At 39.7% G+C, this 21,912-nt stretch overlaps 1 protein-coding gene across 1 annotated transcript in view; it reads left to right on the top strand.

Annotated features, from left to right (window-relative positions):
* LOC136853964 (mitochondrial ribosome-associated GTPase 1) overlaps nucleotides 1-21,912 on the top strand; it is a 194,012-nt gene that overhangs the window by 126,760 nt on the left and 45,340 nt on the right. Inside the window, exon 4 of the mRNA XM_067129862.1 lies at nucleotides 16,268-16,363. Coding sequence (XP_066985963.1) covers nucleotides 16,268-16,363 — 96 coding nt within the window. The remainder of the gene's footprint in view (nucleotides 1-16,267; nucleotides 16,364-21,912) is intronic.

Here is a 21,912-nt window from a genome sequence, read left to right on the forward strand (position 1 = left end):
ACGATATACCTGTAAACATCGCTGACCTGCAAGTATCAGGTATTAAAATTCAAATAAAAATTATAATTATGTAATTTATAATTTATACAACCAACCTAAAAAAAGTTATGACATTGACAAACTTAAAGAATTACTTAATAATAATGCCAAGGAACCTACATTAATAGTAAGTGATTTTAATGCTAACAAACCAATATGGGACTGTACTTGCACAACAAACTCTATGTACAACAAACATAGTAGACAGACTGGATTGGAATACAGTTGACGACTTGCATACGAGTGATCATTTCCCAATGTTAATTTCATTATTACAAAATAATCACACCAAGCATGTCCCTCACTATACCATTTGTAAAGCAGATTGGAAGCAATATGAATTCCACATTAGGAATGTCCCACCATTTGAATATTTAAAAGACCATAATGAAACTTAATAAATTTCTTGTTGATTTCATTAAAAAAAGGATTTTGACAAAGGAAAAATCTATTTCTGGAGAGGGGCCCGTGTCACCCGGTGAAATAGTCCATTCAGCACTTATTTCTAGGTAATTCCGTTGCTAGATACCAGAGAAAGCTAAATGAAATGCTGGAGTTACTACCCCAGAGCGAGCTCCACTAGATGGAGTCGTGTATGGAAAAGGGTGAACTACAAAAACACGGAACCTTATCCTATAGAGATTCCCAATGTCAAAAGTCCCAACAAGAGAGTGCCGATACAAGCCCATGCACTACTCATGGACTGTATACAAGGCAACACTAGCCGCATTCCATGTTAGCACCCACCTCACTAGAATGAAGTTTATCAAGGGAGGAGAGAATGAAAAACAGGGGTGGGTCACCGGGTGACACGGGCCCCTCTCCAGAAATAGATTTTTCCTTTGTCAAAATCCTTTTTCTGGATCGAGGTCCCGTGTCACCCGGTGAAATAGTAACAGAGAAATAAACATCATTCTTATGCTATTAAAGACTTAAATAGAAACGTTGAAAACTAGGAGAATTCTACCCTGAACATAAGTAAGGTCCTCTAAGTTCATGTAATGAAAATAATGTAAGTGGTCACCGTCTAAGATCATGAGCTTAGAATAGCACCTGAATAGGCTTGTATTAAGAAAATACTTCCTGCCTAATAGCAGACCCAATGACAGTGCCCCCTTTTTTTTTTTAAAGGAGAGGACCTGACAAAATTGCGAGGTCCTGTCTAAAAAGCCTGCAAGGAGAAAACTGGACACAGAAACAGACCTTGTAAAAGGGGGAGTACTTTCCAAGGTGACCACCGAAAATGAGGACCTTCAATGTAGATAGAAAGTTAGGGTGAGGAATTCACAACACTACCCCTGAAGAGGGGAAACCAAACTGATTGGTTCCGCCAGACAGGGCAGACAGTACAGGAAAACTAACACTAGAAGCTAAGCTGATTAAAAATTTTTGGGACTTCCTTAACAAGGAAAGATAAGAACAAGGTGATTGTTGGTTACCGAAGCTAACTCCGATACATTACTCAAAGACCAGGAAACCGAATGTGGACGGAGTACTGTTCTTAGACGAACACAGACCTTAGGGATGAAAGTTAAGGGCCTGTGAGTCTGGTTCCAACAAAACACTTTCCTCGAGGCCAATGCGGTCGCATCAGTACTATAGCTTCGAAAACTATGTGAAGAGTGCTAGTTACTTAACTGCAGAACCATACTGCAGTAGAGTAGGATCCCTTAACTGATTTCAGGAAAACAGTAATAACAGGACCAATATCAGTTTCCTCCTCAACTGTAAGATTCACAAAGACCACAAAGCCAGGACATCAGAGTTTGAGGGCTGACGCAGGCTGAGTTTATACCAGACGGGACAGCTTGACAGTTTGTGGCTGAATTGGGTTGCAAACAGACCTACTTCCAGGCCCAGGAAAAGGTCACAAGACTACCTGAATGATGCTCCGCCTAAGGACTATTCCGACACCAGGGGGGAGGCCCTGGATAGGGAAAAAGCAGTGACCTTTTGGACCCCTACGAGAAGGGTGGTAGACAGAGGCACCTGCGTCTGTTGGTTATGGAGAAGAATGAACCATAACCTGAACGGAGCAATTCGAGTCCAAAACCACCTGTTTACGCAGCGCACTATTGCTGTTTTGTTCAGAACCAGCCTAAAAGGAAACCTCTTGGGGGGGGAGTTTCCAAGGACAGGAAGACTGTCACCGCCCTCCAAAGCGTTGATATGGAACTGTCGGAACGTGACCGACTAAGTACCATGTACTCCATTGGGCCAAAAAATAACCACCTCACCCGCCAGAGAGGTGACGGTGTGGAATACTGAGGCCGGAGGGGAAAGCTGGAGAGGAACTGACTTCCCCAAGCACTTGACAGTTGTGCAAGGCCGGAGGCCACTATTCAAGTAGGAGGAATCAAGGAGACACGTCCTGACTCCACCATACCCGGTCATAAACTCCAGCTTTGACTTCAGAAGGAGAACCGTCACTGAAGCAAACTGGAGAAAACCAGGACCTTTTCTTGGGCACGGGGAGAGGTATGCTTGAGATGATGAAATGATAAGATGCCCTTGCTATCTCTTTCCACTTCCACTGGATTCATAACTACGGAAGGCTACCCTCCTGAATCAGGTGGGATTCCTTCCTGGTTACTTAGAAGCCCAAAGACTAGAAACCGATTATAATGACCGGCGCCCTCAGGCAATTCCCGATGCTGGGTGCCCAAATGAGCCAGGCAACTAGATATGCAGCTAGCATAGCCTCCTAATACCGGAGCTGTTGAACTACGGTATTGTTCAAACTGGCGAAGACTCTGGAGCCGCATTGAGGAGGGCATGAACCTGAAGGGGCACGCCTGCTCCCGAGTCTGAATCCCAAGAAGGGATAGGACCTTTCTGCAACCAAGATGTGAAAGGAAGCGTCGGAAAGGTCTATAGAGGTGGTTACGGCTCCACGGCGCAGTAGGATCCGAACCCACAAGACTGTAAGCAACCGAGACTTGCCGCATGAATAAGGAAAACAAACGGGACACGCCTGGAAAAATTTTCCAGTGGAAAGGAACTTCCTTGGCAGACTGAAAAAGCCTGACAGGCCATTCGCAAAGACCCCAGAACTCTGGCCGGAGGCTGATTGAACCTGATTGGGGAACAACAGTCCAGCTCCACCCCGGGCCCTGATAACTATACTCTGGGCCCAGGAACTGAAGTTCCAGTGGCCCCGAAAATGGTACAGCCTCCCACCCACATGAGAAATACTACAGGGAGGAGGCTTGATTGCCTCCCGTGAAGCGAAAGCCTTCCCAATTTCTCGGAGAGGAGTAGGATGCATCCCTGCTCCTATGATAACCCCGAGGGTCAGAGCCTCTTGCCAAATGTCTAGTGAAAATTTTTTCCTTAGGTTTTCGTATGAAGCAAAGAAAACCCGGCGGGGCATTGCTATCTCTTTCCCGTGGGAGAGCAGAGACACACGGGGGCGTTACAAAAGGGGCTGATGTGTTGGCTGAACCCGCACACATCGAGGTGGAGGCTGGGAGTGAGCTGAGCTGACGGCTGTCTAGGGGCAGAGACCTGAAGAGCCTGCACCACCGCCTGAGCAGGGGGGCTCTTGAACTACATGAACTTCTTGCCGGACTTAGGGCAGGTCCCAGCAAGATCAGACCGTTTCTGCTCGTAGGGTAGACACCCATGAGAACGGAGGCTCTGGGTAACAATAGTAGCCCCAGATGGGCCGTAACAACGCCCACCTGGGAAAAGATTAATTCTCCAGGTGAAACCGTTCATAAGATTTTTCAGCTCAAGGCGGAACGGGCAAGCCTGACTTACACCCTGTTTCAGCTTCCGAAAATTGACTCCGGAAGCTTAGGGAGCTGTACGCTGAATAAATTAGAAGCGTAGTCCAGGGTTAGAAGATTCACTGTGAATGTATCTGTGATATCTGTCTCCCGGAAATGCCTCAGCGATACATTTTCAAAACAAGCCTGTTGATAAGAGGGGCTACATTCGGAGCACAAGGGGTAAGAAACAGGGCTCTCCAAGAGAGCACGGTAAGACCCACAGCTGGCGTGAACTTGGAATTCTCCGCCTGCCACTCCGTTAGAGTCCTCAGGGAGACGATGTGTCCAGCCCCTAGCTGAGGGCTCACTTATGGATCCTGCCAGACAGATGCCATGCTCGTTCTGACAGTCTGGTAAAACCCGGATAAGAGGATACCAGACCGGAAGGGAAGAAATGCCCTTCCACCAACCTCCGTGTGCCCACACCCCGACAGGAGGGTGCCTTCATGCTGGGAAGCATAAAGGGAAGGCACCAAGATTCCCCAGACTGGAGGGGAAAAGAGGTGGAGATGTCCGGAACGATAGAATTCCAGAACGGAGCAGGACTTAACAGGTGATCCATTGACAATGAGTCTTGAGATTAATCTCTTGGGATTTAAGCTCCTGGGAAAGGGAAGGCATGGACCATGACGTAGATAGTTAGTTAATAGGTTGACAATGACCCTCATAACGAGCTCCTTATAAGGAGACCCGTAAAAGAGTTTTCAACAAAGGAAGGAGGGGGTAACCGCCTTGCTTTGCTTGGGCCATGTCCCTTTCCAGAAGACGAGGCCAAACTCGTAGATGGCACCGGATTAGAGATCCGAGACGTCCTTGAGGGGGCCCCGGAGCGGGTCTTCTTGGTTTAAAAAAGGGTGGTCTTTTTTTTTTTTTTTTTTTTTTTTTTTTTTTTGACTTCACCTTAGGGACGGTAGACCAGGAACCGTCGAAAAGGGATGAGAAGGTAACGAATCCCCTAAAGGAAAAGTTTGCCTCACCTAATTCCGAGCTAAGCGGAAAAGGCTTGTCTCAATTATTCCCGCACCTACTTATCGCTCCGGGACGATGTTCACAGGTCCGAGAACGAGACAGAAGGCCGCAACGTCTTCAGAAAACTCTCCGTAAACAATTAACTTGAAGCGAAGAGTTACGAGACTTGCGGCCGGCCTCCAGGAGGGGGAAAAATTAGAACCCCAGACACCGGAGGAACAACTATCAATAATTTATATAAGACGGAGTTTGGCGAAGGAAAAACCGATAGGTGTATATGAAACCTACCAATTTACCGAGAATCTCGCCCGGAAACGGAGTTTGGCGGAGGAAATCGATAGGCGTATATGAAACCTACCGATCCACCGAGAATCTCGCCGGAGAGAGCCCAAACACCGAAAGATTAACTATTAATAAGCCACAAGAGGCGGAAGAACCGATAGGTTTATATGAAACCTACCGAATTAACGAAATCCCGCCCGGAGACGGAGTTCGAAAGAGCGACTATTAATAAGCCACATGAGGCGGAGCTTGACGGAGGTAAAACCGACAGGTATATATGAAACCTACGGATTCATCAGGTAGCCTGCTTGGGAGAGCATAGCGTACAACGCAACCTGCCGGGTGCCAAACGACTAATAATAAGCCAAAGGAGGCGGCGTTTGGCGGCGATAAAACCGACTGGTGTAAATAAAACCTACGGATTCATCAAGTAGCCTGCTCGGAGAGAGCATAGCGTACTTTACAACCTTCCGAGTCAAGAATAAGTCACATGAGGCGGAGTTTGGCGGAGACGAAACCGACAGGTATATATGAAACCTACGGGTTCATCAAGAAGCCTGCTCGAGGAGAGCATAGCGTACTTCATAACCTTCCGTGCCAAACTATAAATCCAAAACAGACTGCGCACCGGAATGGGAGCTATAGACTCCGTGACCGCTGGTTTGTTGTAGGATAGCGGAGCATTCCTGCACTTGACAAAACCAGTCGAAAACGTATGAGAAAAAGGCATGCTGGAACGGATGCCGGAGCAGAGTACCGTAGCAGCCAAAGCCTAGTCAGACCAGGAAAACCCCCGGAGAAAACCGGAGAGAAAACCGGGCTAACAGGACAAAACTCATAGACATAAAAACAGAGTCAACGGAACATTCCGAAGCGATCATGTTTGAACAAAATGTGGGAAGGTTATGAACTGTTCGGAAGTGGGCGCACTCCGAGCCAAGAGAGGAAAACCCCCGGAGGAGGATATCCTGAACGAAGTGATAGCGGTGGGGGGGGAATAAACGCCGACCGCTAAACACTAAAACCGCCGTAGCAGTAAGCAAGGAGAGCGCCCAACAAGATAACGAAACACCGAACAGGTAGTAGCAAAAAGGAGGGGGAACGCCGAAAGTAAATAAAGCGGAAGACAGTTAGGTGGAGAACGCTAACTGGCCTCGTATGAGATCCCAACAGTGAGGTGCGAACGTGTAGGAAGCACCACGAAGGGAAATAGTCGACGTAAAAGGAAGGGGGAAGGATAGGCCAGGAGGTTGGTAACCCAAAGCAGCGACCAGGGGTGGGACAGCACTCCCCGGGCGCCCAGAGATTCTCATAGATCCCCTCGCTATGTAAGCTGTGTCGCACGACAAGAGCGAGAGAAAAAGAGAGGAAGGGCAAAAACCTCTACGGCCAGGAGAGCAATGAAAGATAAAAGGAGTGTGAACAGGAGTGGGGAGAGCACTCCTGGTCACCTCCAGGTCCAGGTGGAGTGCCAACTCAGACACCGAAGGACAATCAATCAATGCAGAGGGAGGGGATTTAGGCTACAACATAAAATAAGGATAATTGCTCTCAAGCCTTGGAAAGTTAACAAACTTGAAAACAAACCAAGGGGAGAGAGAGAGCAAAGGATAAAAGGGAGAGAAGGGGACTCTCGAAACCACAAAATAACATATATATAGTCGGTAAAAGAAGTGTGAACAGGAGTGGGGAGAGCACTCCCGGTCACCATTGGTAAGCAACCCAAAGAAGGATTGAACTAGGATAGGCTACGCAGGTAAACCCTCGCTATTCCAGCTTAACTTATTAGGAACATTAGCCTAAGTGAAAAGCCGAAACAGGGAGAGGGTGGACGTAGGCAATATATCCAAGTCAAAACCAAACAAAGGGAAGCACCAGACATAAAACACACATGTACAGAACGAGATCACCGACATGAAACTCATACGTACAGATCGAGATCGTCCCGCCCTAAACAATTTTTTCCCGAAGGGAAAAGGTGTTACAGCCAACCCCTAGGCTAACCTAACTGAGGCGATGTAAAGGAAGGAAGCCTAGGAGAGGGGTAAAAAGGCTAACAAATAACTCAAAAAAAAAAAATCATAATAAAACAAAAACTGTCTGTAAGGTACATGTAGGAGGATAGGCAGGCCCAACACGACATGGACGTGAAGGGACATGACCGACCTCAGTTAAATGAAAGTATCCCAAAATTCAAAAGCATCCAAGCACAAGGTCAAAAATTAAATGTAACAATGAAAATCATGTTCCCATACACTTAGAGAAGTGAGTCTAAAACAAGGCAAAATAAAGCCAAAATAAGAAGCGAATAGGCCCGAGGGGAACCACGTAGCCTAAACAGCAAGACAGCACTTGATCAGGAAGGGAACACAAAATTCACAAAATAAACAAAATTATGAAAACAAAGTAAAAACCGTAACAGTACCAATGAAAATAAGATCCCCAAAGGCTAAGAGAAGTGAGTGACAAAAAATAAAGCATAATGAGGCCATGATAATAAGCGAATGGGCTCGAGGGGGAAGCTCGTAGCCTAAACGCTCAACAACACTTCTCGTAATGAAGCCACGATAAAAGCGAATGGGCCCGAGGGGGTAGCTCGTAGCCTAAACGCTAAACATCACTCCCGTAAAGAAGCCATGATAAAAGGCGAATGGGCCCGAGTGGGTAGCTCGTAGCCTAAACGCTAAACATCACTACCATAATAAAATCACTCTCGTAATGAAGTCATGAAAAAAGCGAATGGGCCCGAGGGGGTAGCTCGTAGCCTAAACGCTAAACAGCACTTCTCGTAGTAAATGGGTACAGAACAAACAAAAATTAATCAAACCCACTAAAGATAGGGATCATTAATGGTAAAACATCCCAAATAAAAAGGGATACAAATAAAAAACACAAAACAAATATGCCGAGCCAAGACCAAGAGAGGTCAAGAGACGACGTGAGAGGAGATCGAGACGGGCGTTATAAATTCCTTTAATTATTAAACTAAAGGAAAATAAGAAGCCTCAATCGCCTAAAAAACAACAAAACACTGGTACTCAAGTAATTGAAGAAGAACCTTGCGAGGATGCCATAAAAATCCAAAATAGAGCACAAAATAAGGATCACAACGAAATTACGTGTGAGCAAAAAACGTGCTAAAATGGAATGCGGCTAGTGTTGCCTTGTATACAGTCCGCGAGTAGTGCATGGGCTTGTATCGGCACCTCTCTCGTTGGGACTTTTGACATTGGGAATCTCTATAGGATAAGGTTCCGTGTTTTTGTAGTTCACCCTTTTCCATACACGACTCCATCTAGTGGAGCTCGCTCTGGGGGTAGTAACTCCAGCATTTCATTTAGCTTTCTCTGGTATCTAGCAACGGAATTACCTAGAAATAAGTGCTGAATGGACTATTTCACCGGGTGACACGGGACCCCGATCCAGAAATGCTGCTGATAAAGCAATACCAAAATCAAAATCTCATCCAACAAAATGCAAAGTCCCATGGAGGTCTGAAAAACTAACAGAATTAATAAAAATAAAACACCAAATTGGAAGACAATTAGATAATTTGAATAGAAAGTTCAGTAAAATTAATAAAGCATCACCAATATTAGAAGGAACTTTACAAAAAATGACTATATTATTATTAGAAATTGATTCATTAAAACCTATATACAACAAAATATCTGCAAAATTTAAAAGAGAAGTAATGCAAGGAAGAATCATTTCATAGAGGAAATATGTATCAGATCTCTCTAATAACACTCCCATACAAAAGATACGGGAAAAATTCCGGAAAATAAATGGCACCCATGTTAAACCACCTGTACATGCTATAATAAAAGATGGGAAAAGAATACTTGGTCCAAAAGAATAAGTAATGTAATAGGAGAAAATGTAGCAAAAGTAAGTAGTGAAAAAAATTTAGATGAGCATTTCGGCACAAAGAAAAATTGTGTAGAATTGATAACAATAATTTTTGAAACAATAGAAGATATATACAGTATTGTAATAGAAAAATTAATATGGAAGAGTTGGAATTTGCTCTGTTGAACAGCAATAAATCTGCCCCTGGAGGTGACAATATTTTTTTTCAAATGATCTGCCATTTAGCACCTTTGGCAAAGACATACTTATTAGAGTTTTATAACCACTTATGGCTTCAAAATTTATTTCCGGATGAATGGCATAAAGCTATAATTATACCTATCCCCAAACCTGGAAAACATCCCAGTAATGTAAACAATTACAGACCAGTTTCTTTAACAAGATGTTTATGCAGATTACTAGAGGAAATGGTAAATGCTCGACTAACATGGCACATTCGAGAAAGTAAAATTTTGACTCCCACTCAATTTGGGTCACAATGTAACAGAAATACACTAGATTCTCTGTCTAACTTGGGACACCACATACGAAGAGGATTCGAATGAAAACAAATTACTACAGCCGTCTTTTATGACACTGAAAAGGCATACGATACTACATGGAGATATGCAGTATTAAAAACGTTACATAAAAACGGCATCCGTGGACATTTACTTAGGTTTATCCAAAATTTTCTGACAAATTGCACTTTTTAAGTGAGAATTGATGATGTATTGTCAATTACATTTCCACTTGAAAATTGTGTTCCACAAGGAAGCGTCCTCAGTGGCACACTGTTTACTTTAGCTATAAATGATATCAGTAATAATCTTACTTATCAGAATTAAAAGTAACTTGTATATGAATGATTTTGCCATATATTATTCAGCATCTCGCATAAAACATGCAGAGTGAATCGTTGATAAAACTACAGTATAATAAAAATAGATGAATGGGCCTAATCTGTAGGCTTCAAATTTTCGATACAAAAGAGTCAAGAGTAATGTTTTCTAAAAATAAGAAGTGGAAAAAAAGGTGAAGAAATTGATTTAAAAATGGGAAATCGTTCCATACCAATTGGCCAAACAACAAAATTTTTGGGATTAGTATTTGATACTCACTTAAACTGGAAAACCCACATAACATACATGAAATCAAAATGTAAAAGAGCATTAAATCTAATTAAAAAACTATCGAACACTACTTGGGGAGTTGATAGACATACTGTACTGTATAAAGTAACAGTGCTGTCTGTCACTGATTATGGAAGCAAAATGTATGGCTCAGCATCAGACGCAATGCTGAAAACGTTAGACCCAGTTTATATTGAGGGTCTTAGAATATGTTCAGGAGCTTTGCAATCATCAACATCATCTTTACAAGTTGAATGTGGTGAACTACCTCTGTCTCTCCATAGAGAGTTAGTAACAATGAAGAGTGCTCTGAGAATTCAGACAAATGATTATCCAACCAAAAATTTATTTGGATTAAATTTTATAGAAAAATGTTGGAGCCCTGCCCATGTAGCGATTAAAGGAAATGCACAGGCTGATAAAGCAGTTAAAGAAGCGGTCCACATGACAAGAACTAATGTAAACATCCCTGTTAGTGACTATGTAAGATATATAAAAACAATGATTGTAAGTAAATGGCAAAATATATTGAATGAAGAACCTGAAAATAATCAGTTGAAGTAAATAAAACCTAGAGTTAAAAAATGGAGTTCGTCATACCAAAGAGAGGCGTGCGCAAGTAATTCTGACACGTCTCCAAATAGGCCATACTTGTTTGACACTTGGACACTTGATGAGCAGCCCACATGAATCAGCTCCCGAAAGCTCAGAATGCAAAGTGATAATAACAGTTAAACATGTGTTATGTGAAAGTCCAAAATATAACCAACATCGGTTATCAACTTTTGGAAATGGATCGATTGGGGAAATTTTATCGGAGTTTGCAACATTTTCAATTGACCCAATTTTAATATTCACGAGGAAGTTTAAATTAATTGATAAAGTTCATCATTTAGTCCCAGTGCTTAGCTTATGACTTAGACCTGGGACTCCGTGTGATAGCTGTTAATCAGCTCAGTGGTCTGGTTAAACTTAATGATAATAATAATAAAATAATGAAATCCCGTAAGGGGTCTAATGAGTTTTAAAACAACCAAATTTTAAAATGTTGCTTAACTTATTATGAATTTTAATATGCCTTTTCAGTGAGTATATATGGAAACATGAGTATAAATGTATTTATGGTGTTAGTGTGTTCCAGTATGAGAGATATGCCTTTGTGCAGCTTTTAATTTCAGTTTCATTTATTCATCATCATACCGAATGACCTATTTGATCCCAGTGCTAGGCCTCTGGCCTAGACCTGGCATTTCATGCAAATCTAGTAAAAATGTAGCACTGGACTCCTTCACATATGAACTATATAACTTCCTTCTTTCTGAGTTGATCTACCCATCTTGAATATAAATGTCAAGTTGTTTGAAATGTTGAAGTCTACAGAAAATGCCCACAACAATCTTTTGCTAGAACTTATCTAAAAGAAGGGCTATTTCTTTAATAATAATAATAATAATAATAATAATAATAATAATTTAAATAATAATAACAATGATATTATAATGCAGGCAGTCCCTGGTTATTGGCGGGGTTCAGTTCCTGACAGCGCGACGATAACCGAAAATCGCCAGTAACCGAAAATTGGCGATAATAGCACTGATTACTGGTTATCAGCGCCGATAATCGGTTATCGGCACCGATAACCGGTGATCAGCAACGCCGATAACTGGTTATCGGGAATCGGTGTCGAAAATCCAGTTATCGTCACTTGACAAGTGCCATAAAACCGGATCGCCGATAAGCGATGCTGCCGATAACCGAGGACTGCCTGTAGTAATAATAATAATAATGGGTTTACAGAGAAGGGAAGTAATTTTTATTTGGACGGTCAAGGCCACCAGTGAGCTCTCTTATTGGCTGCTGAGCCCAGGTGGGGGCTTTTGCTTACTGGCCATGCCGCTCAAGGAGGAGGCCAACTGTTGCTGTACCTTTTATGTGCTTCATTTTTCTCCTGACAGTGTTGGAAGGAGGAGGGTCTCTTGTATAACATCAAGTATGGGTTTCTGTCGAAGAATGGCAAGGGATTCCTTGTAGGGGAGGCAGCGGTAGCCATTGTCGCCATCAAGGATTCTGTGTTCCTCACAATCTGCTGGCATTGGGGGCGCTGCTATGTTCTCTCATGTAGTGTTGGTATACAATCCTTTCGTGTAGAAGATAGTGATCCTTATGGATAGGCAAGTAAGTAGTGTTCTTGCAATGTATGAATGTTGGCATCCATTCCTAGGGTCCGCCCAATTCTCCAGTGGAAACACACCTAAAGTTGCCCAGGAGACCGTCCTCCTTCTTACCACTGTCAGAAGAGCAACAAGGTGCGCCCCTGAGGTAACACAACAACTACCTCCATCTCGAATGGGGCTCCTAATAATCAGAACCCATGGCACTTGTCAATCAGCGCCTCCATTGCTCAGCCAGGTTTGCAGCCAGTAGAACTCCTTGACTGTGATCATTCATTCAAAATCTCCCCACTGCTTTGCACCATGTATGTACCTGCGGTGCCGTTCTTTTGTAAATGGTAGCATGGACTACTGAACTGTCAGGATATAATTAATGAACTTCGGTGTACTTGTTGAAACAAAGAAACTCATACTCAAAGTTGAGAAGGCTCAGTATAAGCTCAGTGGCATACAAACTTCCATTCTTTTCAGGGAAATAATAATAACAATAATAATTTGTGATCTCTGTGCTCAACTTTCAGTAACCTACCTGCATTATGGAGATTATAAGGGCGAGAATGTCAGACTGACTGATAGCACTTCATACTGTTGTTGAGGCTGCAACACACCTGCTATCTTTCATCTCCCACAGGAGCTTCATTGTTTGAAGATGACATTGTCTGTGATTAGCTGTGAATTAACGTGATTCTTTCCCTGTTGGTTGATTCAAGAACACCCAGTCTGGCAATCACATGATTTTGCAAACATGGGCTATTTGCCTGAAAAAGGGTTGAGGAATATGTAAACCCCCCAATTTTTTTCATGTAGAGAGTAACTAGAAATATACGGTCAGCTCTGGTGAATACTGGAATTCCACTTTTAAAATTTATTACTCTGATCAGCATGGAGTTATGTCAGTCTCTTTTTAATTGATTGAAATTTCCCAGCAACCGTGTAGCAGATAGTGACTTGGAACAATGTTTACAGCTGTTGAGACTGAAGATAACCAGTTGACTGTTTTCCCTTTATGCAGGGACACTGATGGAGTCAGTGCAGTCAACAAACATTCTTCATTGTTAACAGTGAATGTGAATTGTAAAAATAAAAGAAATAAGAATACAAACTTGTTAGTGGTGACTTTTATTATGTTATCGCAGATTCACTTATCAAAGGTCATAACCAGGACATCATCCTTGACCAGTCCAGTTTAAAAGTGGTTAATAACAGAACATTTATCAGTAAAGTTTGTCATATGAACTTCAAGAGTGAATCAGCTTACAATTTAAAAAAAGAATTATGGTACGTATCACGTTTTATGACTTCTGGTAGTGAATTATTTAAAGGCACCTCTCATGTACCAAATTTAACTTGGCTGAGATTAAAACTTATTTTTAGTGATTAAAAAAATATTTTGAAGAATATTAACAACATTTTGCAAGTTGTAAAAGTAGCAACTTTCTTATTTGTATGAGGAAGCTAGTTCTTTTCCCAAAAATCTTATAAACAGATTCTTTTAACCCTTAAACGCCTGTTGGACGTAGCAAACGTCGACTACAAAAAATTTCAACCTTCGGTCAACTTTGACTCAACCGAAATGGTTGAAAAACGCAATTGTAAGCTAAAACTCTTAGATTCTAGTAATATTCAATCATGTACCTTCATTTTGCAACAAATTGGAAGTCTCTAGCACAATATTTCGATTTGTGGTGAATTTTTGAAAAAACTTTTTCTTAAGCCCATTATGCTGTAACTCGGCCGAAAATTTCAGAAATTCTTTCGTCATTTTGTCGTAATTTTTGCACTGTTCTATATTAGCCGTTACATAAAGTTTTATATATGAAAATGTGCGCAATTTCATGTAGAATACAACAGAAAATAACTCATGGTTGTAGCTTTTATCAGTTTTGAAATATTTTCATATAAATCACGATAACTGCCAAAATTTCAACCTTCGGTCAACTTTGACTCGACCGAAATGGTAAAAAAACGCAATTGTAAGCTAAAACTCTTACATTCTAGTAATATTCAATCATTTACCTTTATTTTGCAACCAATTGGAAGTCTCTAGCACAATACAGTATTTCGATTTATGGTGAATTTTTGAAAAAAACTTTTTCCTTACGTCCGTGCCAGAAATTCTTTCGTCACGTTGTCGTAATGTTTGCACTGTTTTATATTAGTCGTTACATAAAGTTTTATATATGGAAATGTGCGCAATTTCATGTAGAATACAACAGAAAATAACTCATGGTTGTAGCTTTTGTCAGTTTTGAAATATTGTCATATAAATCACGATAACTGCCAAAATTTCAAGCTTCAGTCAACTTTAACTCGACCGAAATGGTAAAAAAACGCAATTATAAGCTAAAACTCTTACATTCTAGTAATATTCAATCATGTACCTTCATTTTGCAACAAACTGGAAGTCTCTAGCACAATATTTCGATTTATGGTGAATTTCTGAAAAAAAAATTTCCTTACGTCTGCGAGCGGTAACTCGGCCGAACATCTCAGAAATTCTTTCGTCATGTTGTCGTAATGTTTGCATCGTTTTACATTAGTCGTTACATAAACTTTTATATATAAAAATGTGTGCAATTTCATGTAGAATACAACAGAAATTAGCTCATGGTTGTAGCTTTTATCAGTTTTGAAATATTTTCACATAAATCACGATAACTGCCAAAATTTCAACCTTCAGTCAACTTTAACTCGACCGAAATGGTAAAAAACGCAATTGTAAGCTAAAACTCTTACATTCTAGTAATATTCAATCGTTTACCTTCATTTTGCAATAAATTGGAAGTCTCTAGCACAATATTTCGATTTATGGTGAATTTTTAAAAAACATTTTGCTTACGTCTCATGCGGTAACTCGGCGAACATCTCAGAAATTCTTTCGTCTCGTTGTCGTAATATTTGCACCGTTTTATATTAGTCGATACATAAAGTTTTATATATGAAAATGTGCGCAATTTCATTTACAATACAACAAAAAATAACTCATGGTTGTAGCTTTTATCAGTTTTGAAATATTTTCATATAAATCACGATAAATAGAAAAAATTCGACTTTTGGTCAACTTTAACTCGACCGAAATGGTCGAAAACTGCAATTGTAATCTAAAACACTTACAGTCTAGTAATATTCAATCAATTAGCTTCATTTTTCAACAAACGGGAAGTCTCTAGCACAATATTTCAATTTATGGTGAATTTTTGAAAAAAAAAAATTTTTTACGTCCGCTCGTTACGAATTCATGCATCATTTTGTGATATTTTCTCTGTGTTGCTTTGATCGTTTTAAAATTTGTTATATACCAAAATCATTGCAATTTAGTGTACAATACAACTAAAAAAAATTAAGTCATTAGCTTTAACCGTTTTGCTTACAGCGCGATATGTATACAATTATATACAAGTTTTTTTTTTTTCTGTCATATATTCCAATATTTATATATGATAATGATATTTTTTCATTTCTGATGGTTGCATACTAAACTTCAGGCAATGACAAAAAAAATGAGCAAAAATGAACTCTTAATCTTAAAAACTAAGCGTGCTGTGATTTTTGAAAAAACTTTTTTTAAACTTTGGCGCTAACTCACGAGCGCGCGGCATATGGGAGACGTTTTTGTAAATAGGGCTTCGGCGTTAAAAGGTTATTAAAGTAAGCAGAAACAAATTTATTAAAAAAAACACGCTTAGGAGGGCATAGTTTTGTTTTGCTTCTGAGTTCCCCTTAATTATGTAAATGTGGTAATGGTAAAGGAGAAATGGAGGTGATTTGGACATGTCCTATGGACAACCCCTTGGTGAATGGTACATGGTCGTATCAGCTAGGCTCCAGTAGAAGCAAAAAGATTTGGAAGTCCCAGACCTGCTTCTATGAGAACTATGTGAAGGTAGACTAGAGATTTGTGAAAGACAGAGCACAGGGACCACTTGTCATTAGGCATAATGGAGATGACCTCTTGTGTTGGCAACACCAACTTGAATTTATCTCTTCTTAAAATGTATGAAGAAAAACACTATGTTTTCTGTTACACTTACTTGAACTTCACTTTCAGCTTGAATGACAAAGGAAACCATAAGTACGTTGATTATCTTGGGTTAGAAGATCCTACTGATGACATAACGGAGCTCCTTATCTTAACTGCTGTAAGGTAAGAATGAAGCGTGATTTAAGTTTTTACTTTTCATAAAAAATTTTCTCTTAGAGTACTGGTACAATGATTGCTTTCTACTTTAGGTTTAAATTATAAAATGTATTGGTATGAAAGTATCTCACTGATAGTACAATGTTTCTTGTTGACTTTCCCTCTGGTGGGTAATGGGGAGAGTGACAGTGCTTTCTATTCCTCAGTTAGTTTTTGCTGCTGAAGTTTGCACATTACTGACAATGTGCTCTGGCTGTTATAAAGTATTGCTAATTTTTGTCCTTGTGCAATGGTATGAGAATTAGTATAGTTCAATCTTTTTACTTTGTGTAGTCTTCATCATGTGACAAAATAAAACAATTCATGATATTGTAGAAATAATAATTGTGGGAACCATTTGTTTATTAATAATCTTGATGGGGACACACAATGTTTGTTCTTGAACATTACTACCTCATATGTAGCAGTTGGCCTATTAGTATTATGACCCTTGATTTTCCTACACAAATACAAACCCTCGTTCTTTGCATAGGAGGTTGCTTCTAGTGTAAGGTGGAAATGGCCATTCACAGTTATTGACCAGGCAGTTAACTACTGATAGGTAGTTTTGCTTCCAGCTACCGTCGAGTTCAGACTTCTCTCTAAACTCAGTGCCCGACATGGTTATTCAAACTTTTGATAAATAAACTTGAGGTCTTCTTTTTCTTTTATGTTTTATGTTTGTGCTGTTATGGATCAGACCCATCCATCATATATGAATACTTGCATGGAAATTTTGAAATTTTGTGTAGATTTTCCATGCTTGAGAAGGCTGCCCCCCAGCCCCAAACCCTTGACGAGGGGGGGGGGGGGGCAGCTTAGGGATCTGCTGCAGGGAGAGTACAGTAAGCTCTTTTACGTCTACTCTCTCTACTGTGGATTCAACCAAACCTAACTCCTTTACTCATCCTCCTCTTATAAATTTTCCCCTTCCCTTCTCCCTCTTTCATTGACGACCTTGGCATAGTGTTGGATTGTGAAATTCACTGCTCTTTTAAACTTGATGGGGGTGGAGTTGGATGGTATGCTGCTCCACCCATAAAACTAGGGTACCTAACGTGGTCGAGTGAGGGGAAATTTTTATGTCAAGTCATCCCCCTCAAATTGGGACCACCTTGACGTGGTGAGGGGGGGCTCTTGAACCTCAGGAATTTGTTCCTGGTTTGAGTCCAAGATCCCCTCGATGTAGGACCACCTTGATGTGGTGAGGGGGCTCTTGAACCCCAGGAATTTGTTCCTGGTTTGAGTCCAAGACCCCCTCGACGTAGGACCACCTTGATGTGGTGAGGGGGCTCTTGAACCCCAGGAATTTGTTCCTGGGTTTGAGTCCAAGAGTCTCGTATTAAACGTTTTAACTAATTTTGTGGAATTTTCTGCTTTTGCTAGCACATAAATAGGAAAAGATATCATAGCTGGGATTGGGTTTATATCCAAAGCTAAATAGTGAGAACTGTGGTAAGATCTTCAACTACCCGATAATGTTAGGACTTGGGAGATATCAGATTGATATCTCAAGGGTGGAATTATTCTGCAGGGCTGGGCCATGGATTCCAAAGGGGTCTGGCTCTGGGGTTAGGACTCTCAGCATTCTATCCGGTTTGCCCATAATATGATTAGGGTGGGGATGATTGTATTCTTGTAATACTTTCAGTCCTAGCAAGCGGGTTTGGCTTACACTTGGGCCATTCTAATCATGTTATGCCATCCCTGTGGGGTAGGATAAGGGGCGGACATTTGTGAGTCGGTTCTCACTTGTGCTATTGGTGGAAGAATAAACTCCATGAAAGGCTGCTGAAATCTTTTTAAGGTTTTCAGGTTTATGTATTTATTTTTTTTATACATAAATCTTTATAAATATAGCTCTAAGGATTCAAGTACCCCTGGGCCCTTTGATGATACTGACTCGGTACAGTAAACAACTGCAGAAACTGCCTCTGACATCCTTTGATTAGAAAAATCTAAAATAAATTGTAATGTAATTACACTGGAAACATATACTCCAGTACAGAGCAAACCAAAAAAAGTAAAAAAAGTAAATATCGTCTTGACCCAACCTTGACTCACTTCGACACCCTCTTTGGGAGTGGAAGTTGGTCAAGGTTTCTAACCTTAGAAACTGACCAAAAAATATTAGCACTCAAGTTGGAAAATTATTTATTGAGCAGACACTCTACGACTGAGATGTCGTTTAGACAGATAAAAGAAAAGACATGGCTTATAGAAGCCACAAAAAAAAGTCAGTCTGAAAATTATTTAACAATAAAAAATATAGATAACATAATATAGAAATAAAAAAACGTGATACTATGAACAGTATTCAGGGTACCGTTTTACTTTCTGAGAATAATAATGAGCCAGTTGAAAAGAAAATAATATTAGACTCACTTAAAAAGAGATACCCAAAAGTACAGAATTGTGAACGATGTGATTTGCCAAGTAAACAGATGAATATTTTTTAAACAAATATTAAAAATTGCAGAAATAAAATTTGAAGGTCAAGATCTACCTCAGAAAATAAAAATTTTAGGCCAAACCAGAGAAGTAAGACCATACTTCCAAAAACTGCTACGGTGGAAAAATTGTAGTAAATATGGACATGAAAAAATAGTCAAAATGAACCTGTGTGCACGTATTGTGAATCTGAAGAACATGCCACACAAAGGAAGTGTTTAAACTGTGGGCAAGACCATCATGCAAGATCCAAAGAATGTACTCTATGTACTATACAGTATATACAATACAGAGTTAAAAATATTACAAGAAAGAACTGGAATGTCTGTAAAAGAAGCTAAACTAGAGTTGAAAGTGAGAGGAATTCAAGCTCCATCTAAGAAACATACGTATTCTTCGGTGACAAGAGCCAATATTGAAACAAAAAACAGGCTTGGACGTAGGAAAAACCTATTTTTGGTAGTCGCTGTTGAGTCCTCAAGGAGTTAACCCCCATGGTGTGCTAGTGCTCCATGGTGAGTAGACTAGTATCAAAGAAATATTTTTCTTGCCTGGTCTTTTAGCCGGGTTTTGTGTCATAATGAAAACACTATGACACGTGATAGAGTATAATGGACTCAAAGATCAGAGGACATTTTTCCTTATCTTCAGTGAAGCTGAACCCAGTTTTTCCTACGTCAGAAAATGCAAGAAGTGACTATTGCGCATGTGCGCCTGCCATCTTGTTTACGACCAGGGTAGGCAAAAGACCAGCTCCATTACCCTCTGCTAGTGCAAGCTGCACGCTCCGCGTTTCAGTACTCCTTACTGTTTTCACCAAGCTACTCTGAGGAAAGAATTATGGAAACGTCCAAACTCGAAAGTTAAGAGCTTATTTTTAAGCTCCAGTTAAAAATTGTTAGTTTAAACTGTGGAACAAATGTCTTTTGTGTACGGAATCCGGAAACCAGACTTTGTTTTCAGAGCACATGGTCGGTACTCTCTCATGATCTGTTGTTTGCGAAAGCCCCAAAAATTTGAATTTTTGATCATTCAATTTAAAAGTGTAACTAAAGAAATGTTCCACATTTGGATGTTAATTTCGTAATCCTTTCAGATAACGATGTCCTCAATAGCCTGCGCTGTAGCCTACATGACATGGTAGCTAACAAATTCGGTGTGAATTATGTAAATATAGTAGATGTTGTCCGTAGCCTATATCCTAGGATTACATATCCCAAAGGTGATTTAAATAACCTGGATTAGGTAGTAACCCAATTTAAGGCAGCAGCCTAGCTTACACCAAGGATCCTAGAATTCGATAAATAGGAAACTAAAATCTTCCCTCTATATAGGCTCTATACTTGAGTATGATCTAAAATAATCCAGGACTAGGCAGTAGCTTCCCATTAATTGGACAATCATTTTCCTTGACGGTAATCTAGAACTAGATGAAAATAGTAACCTGTGCTAGATGACATGGTAGCCTAACCTCAAGGCTACACACTTAAGGCAATTGTGTTTTATGTAACCATACCCTTGTGAAATAACCTGGCCATAAGATTGTATATTATCGAGTTACTATTTTATATGGTAGACAAAAATAGTAGTCTAACTGTGTTTACTGGTTAGCAAGTTGCTAATTTTATATAGCCTGTACATACAAACAGTATTCTAGGGCCAATAACATTGCTAAGGTCTTATGAAGCCTATACCCTTACAGGTGACATAAACATAGAACAGGCAATAGCCTAACTAGATTAAGTGGAAATTCCTTATTAAGGGAATGTTCCTACTGTTACAAATAGAAACAATGGAGCACAGAAAAGTAAATCTGAAGAAGAAACAAATGCTTTAGAAATAAAAGCTAAATTTTTAAAGAATAAAGAAACATTTATTTATCAAAACTTTGTTCATATACCCTAGAACAACATAGACAACAATCAGTTCTCTGTACTAGAAAATGCCTCAGTATTTACAGCTGAGTTATGTGCAATAGCATCAGCAATAAAAATAATTAAAGAAGTCTCATTTAATGATTCTGTGAGTTATAGTGACTCCAGAAGTGCTATAGAAGCCATTCGAAGTTACAATCCAAAAAAAAAAAAATTTTACAACAAATTAAGTTTTCACTCCGTAAATTGTATAATAATGAAAAAAATATAGAAATATGTTTGAGTAGGGATAAGCAGCTAAAGAAATGGACCAGATGACAAGAGCAAATGTAAACATCCCAATTAGTGACTGTATAGTAAGATATGTACAACATTCATTGTCAGTAAATGGCAAAATGTATGGAATGAGGAAGCTGAAAATAATAAATTAAAAGAGATAAAATCTGGTGTTGGAAAATGGAGTTCATCATATCAGAGAGACACACACTCAAGTACCCTGTAACTCTGACTCATCTTCGAGTAGGCCATAGTCATTTGACACATGGACACTTAATGAACACTCCACGAGGCCGCCCTCCCAAATGCCCAGAGTGCAAAGTGTTGACAACAGTCAAGCATGTATTGTGTGAATGCCCAAAATATAACCTGCAGAGATTATCAAATTTTGGAAGCAGATCATTAAAGGAAATTTTGTCAGAATCTTCTACATTTTTAGTAATACCAGTTTTAATGTTTATTAGGAGCTGTGATTTAATTGATAAAATGTAAAAATAAGTAAATAATAAAAATACGAAAACTCTTAGGGCATCTAATGAATTTTAAAACAACTAAATTTTAAAATTTTACTTAACTTATTCCGAATTTTAACATACCATTTTAGTGATTATAAATGGAAACATGAGCATAAATTTACTTAGTGTGTAAGTATTTTCCAGTATGAGAGCGTGTGCCTTTGTGCAGTTTTTAATTTCATGTTCATTCATTCATCTTCATACCGAATGACCTATTTGGCATTTCATGCAAATCCTTCGGGCCAGCCCTATGAGACCTGATAGTCAGCTCAGTGGTCTGGTTAAACTGTTTTAATTATAATGCAGCATTTTCAATTGACCCAATTTTGATTTTCATGATGGAATGTAAATTAATTGATAAAGTATAAAAAGTAATTTATGAAAATACAAAAGCGTATGG

The sequence above is a fragment of the Macrobrachium rosenbergii genome, chromosome 28 (genome assembly GCF_040412425.1).
Source record: "Macrobrachium rosenbergii isolate ZJJX-2024 chromosome 28, ASM4041242v1, whole genome shotgun sequence".
Taxonomy (NCBI): Eukaryota; Metazoa; Arthropoda; class Malacostraca; order Decapoda; family Palaemonidae; genus Macrobrachium; species Macrobrachium rosenbergii.